Source organism: Myotis brandtii, unplaced genomic scaffold (assembly GCF_000412655.1).
Source record: "Myotis brandtii unplaced genomic scaffold, ASM41265v1 scaffold250, whole genome shotgun sequence".
NCBI classification, from domain to species: Eukaryota; Metazoa; Chordata; class Mammalia; order Chiroptera; family Vespertilionidae; genus Myotis; species Myotis brandtii.
In genome coordinates this window covers 3,078,105-3,081,889 of record NW_005359478.1, presented here as the reverse complement: position 1 = coordinate 3,081,889, position 3,785 = coordinate 3,078,105, and the positions used below count along the sequence as shown (strand labels likewise).

At 60.0% G+C, this 3,785-nt stretch overlaps 1 protein-coding gene across 1 annotated transcript in view; it reads left to right on the top strand.

Annotated features, from left to right (window-relative positions):
• Positions 1-484: 484 nt before the first annotated feature.
• The window catches only part of SH2D2A (SH2 domain containing 2A), a 10,521-nt gene continuing 7,220 nt past the window's right edge, over positions 485-3,785 (top strand). Inside the window, 4 exon segments of the mRNA XM_014540653.1 lie at positions 485-518; positions 1,316-1,470; positions 2,641-2,825; positions 3,575-3,664. Of these exon segments, the coding sequence (XP_014396139.1) occupies positions 485-518; positions 1,316-1,470; positions 2,641-2,825; positions 3,575-3,664 (464 nt within the window).

Sequence of the window (3,785 nt, the reverse complement as noted above, 5' to 3'; positions counted from 1 at the left end):
CTGTTGCAGACCTGCCTGCTCCCCTCCTCAGGTGTCCCAAGAACATAATCCTGAGTATAAATCTCCAGGGAGTCCGAAGCCTGAGCACCTTTTAGGGCTTATCTCGCTAAGGTTGATATCCCCACTGCCACTGCTCAGAGCAGAAGCTGAGATGGAGACAGAGAGAGAGAAAGGGAAGTCCCAGTCTGGAGTGAGGGAGTAAAGAAAGAATCAGGGGGATTGAGGTCAGATAGCAGAATGGACTTCCTAACACCCAGACAGAGCGACTGACACAAACACCCACCACCACACCACCACCACCTTCAGCTGCCTGGCTTCCGGGGGAGGGACGACTGTCTTATGGCTTTCCATGACGTGGGTGCTCTGCTAGGGCTAGGGTTGTGGGTAGAGCGACATTTCCTGCCCAGGGGGCAGGGGGAGAGAAGAGTTGCTGAGTGTGCACAGACACACACCCGGCTCCTGGGCTCCTTCTCAGGCTGCCCCCATGGAGCTCCCCCTGGCCCAGATAAGCCCCCAAGGTAAGTGTGATGTTTAAGAATGTGGGTGGGAGGGGACAGGAGACCCCTGGACCAGAACCCTCCCGCAAGCCAGAGCTGGCAGGGGCCCCACCACCCCTTCTCCTTCTCTGGGACCGCAGGTCCCCTCAGCCCTGAGAACAAAGGTGACAGGGTCTGCTGTGTGCTTCTTAGGGAGGAGGGAGGAGGGATGGGGGAAGCCAGGGGACCTTAGGCCAGAAGAGGGGCTGCACTAAAGAGATCTGCCTAGCCCGGCCAGCGTGGCTCAGTGGTTGAGCGTCGACCTATGAACCAGGAGGTCACAGTTCAAGTCCCAGTCAGGGCACATGCCCAGGTTGCTGGCTCGATCCCTGGAGGGGACCTTCACGAGACAGCCAATCGATGATTCTCTCTCACCATTGATGTTTCTCCCTCTCTCTCCCTCTCTCTTCCTCTCTGAAATCAATTAAAAAAAAAGATATTTTTTAAAATAAAGAGATCTGCCTCAGCTCCCTGATTGTGGGACTGACTTCCAGGCCACCAGAAGACCAGCTGACTTCCACCTTCTTTCCTGGTGCCCAGTTGCCCCCAACAAGCCCCTCTGCTGCCTCAGCCCCTCTTCGCCTCATTGGCTCCCTACTCCTCTTCCCTGATAAACTCCCCCGTCTCCCCCCACTGTCCTACCTGCATTTCTCCTGCTGTCGTGACTGTCCCTGTCCTCCAGGTCCCTGGTCAGAGGCACCTCTCAGCCTGGGGGAGGGTGGGCAGCAGAGAGAAGCAGTCCCTCACCGAGAGCCCCTCCGTCCTCTTTGTGCCAACAGGAAGTCACAACACCCCCCCTCCGACCTTCACCACCTTCCAGCCCTTGGACTTCACTCGAAAAAGCTGCCAGGGCTTGCTTAAGGAGACCAGACTCCAGGCCCTGCAGGCTGGAGAGGCCCCGTTCAGCCCCAGAGCCCCAGATGTCCACGCTGCGGTGAGTGGGAACCTGGGTGCAGCTCCTGCATCTGCTCCAAGCCTCCCCTGGGTGCGGACACACAGACGGACAGAGGCCAAAGGGAGAAAGCAGGAGCGGTCTGGGGCTGCCTACAGGGCAAGGGCACAGAGGAAAAGGAGGTGGGAAGTCCCTCCTTCGTGCGCTGAGCTGCTCCTCAGTCCCTGGGAAGCTCAGCTGAGTCCCCAGGCGACCAAGGTACAGTGAGGGTATCGAGTCCTGGAAGCAGGCGTCGGCACCTTCACCCGCGGCTTTTATTCGCCTGGCACATCCCATCTCAGTCCCTCTAGCCTGCCCAGTGGTGAGAAGGTCCTCCCTGCCAACCCGCACAGTCCCTCCTACTGTAGGGTGAGCTCTCCCTTATTCTGGCCTCTGGGGTGACCTCCGGCATCACTGTCTTCATCCTTCAGGCCAGGGCATGACTTCTGCTCCAAGCCTCCCCTGGGTGCGGACACACAGACGGACAGAGGCCAAAGGGAGAAAGCAGGAGCGGTCTGGGGCTGCCTACAGGGCAAGGGCACAGAGGAAAAGGAGGTGGGAAGTCCCTCCTTCGTGCGCTGAGCTGCTCCTCAGTCCCTGGGAAGCTCAGCTGAGTCCCCAGGCGACCAAGGTACAGTGAGGGTATCGAGTCCTGGAAGCAGGCGTCGGCACCTTCACCCTCGGCTTTTATTCGCCTGGCACATCCCCATCTCAGTCCCTCTAGCCTGCCCAGTGGTTAGAAGGTCCTCGCTGCCAACCCGCACAGTCCCTCCTACTGTAGGGTGAGCTCTCCCTTATTCTGGCCTCTGGGGTGACCTCCGGCATCACTGTCTTCATCCTTCAGGCCAGGGCATGACTTTCTGTCCATCTGGAAGACTTCACCCCCGTTTAGACACAATTTAACAGCTTACTGCTACTGGCTTAAAGGCCAAGAGGGAAGTAGGAAGAAATTTCCCTGAAACCAGACAGCGGGAGCTGAAGACGGGATTTAAGTTACACTTTAGGAAGGACTTTCTGGGCAATTAGACTTAAAATAGTCAACTGGGCTGGGGGCTGGGAGCTTCCTCCCATGCCCAGGAGGGTCTGGGATAAGAATGAGAAGGTGGCCGCTGGCCTGGAGTCAGTAGAGGGCCCACGAATCATGGCGACTTTCCCTCCTTGAACCCTAACCAGGCCTCTGCCCAGGCCCTGGGGGCTGCCTCCAGTCAAGAGGACACTGGGAAGGCTGAGGAGGTGCCTAAGGAAGGAGGCCAGTCCCTGCAGGCCGAGACCCGGGCTTGGTTCCAGAAGACCCAGGCCCGTGGGCTCCTGCAGCGCGGGGCAGCCCCTCCTTGGTTCCATGGCTTCATCACTCGGAGGTGAGTCACCAGGAGGAAACAGGCCCAGAGAGGGGCAGGGGCAAGGCCTGGGTCCGCAGCCAGTCGGGCGTCGATTGGGCTACAAGTCCGGGCCATGACTCCTGGAGGCTCCCAGGCCACTCCCCAAGGCATCTCTCCTGGAGGAGATGGTTGCAGAGGCTCCAGTCCACCTCCCTCTGTGCCTCAGTCTCCCCTCTCTACCATAGACTCAATTGTCCTCCTGTATCTAAGGCCTCTAATCCTCATGGTTTCCACCTGCCTCTCGGGCTCTCTCCCGCCATCTTTACCTCTGGCTCACCCAGCCCTCTCCTCTTTCTTGCCTCCCTTGCAGTTCCTACCTCCTCCTCCATTTCTACTTCACTTCTGTCAGCTTGACTTTTGACACCTAGAAGTCTATTACCATCCCTGTTGGTGCGGCCGCAACACCACCCCCAGAGCCACCACCACCTCACTCCCCGCTACCCCCCTCTACTCCCCGCCAGCCCACAACCAGCCCACAACCAGCGGCCCTTTCAGGATGGGGCCGGGAGGATGCAGGGCTGGGAGTCGTCCTGGGTGGGCCCTCTGGGTCCCGTCCACGCCCAGGCCCTGCAGCGGAAAAGCAGTGCCCACATCCTCTCTCTCCCATCCCCCCCTCTCCAGCCACTTCAGTTCACCTGGTTTGGGGTGGGGTCCCCCGTGAGAGCCCGGGAAACAGGGGTCAAGGCTGGAAGGGTCAGAGCCCCGTTCTCTCTTCTCCGACACCACAGAGAGGCCGAACGGCTGCTGGAGACCAAGCCGCAGGGGTGCTACCTGGTGCGGTTCAGCGAAAGCGCCGTGACCTTTGTGCTGACCTACAGGTGAGGGGCGGGGCCCGCGACCTGGAAGAGGCTTCGGGCTGATCGGAGGGGCGGGGCTGGGTGCGGCGGAGGTGAGCCCGGTCCGCAGCTCCTCCCCATCCCCCTGCGGAGAGGCAGGCAG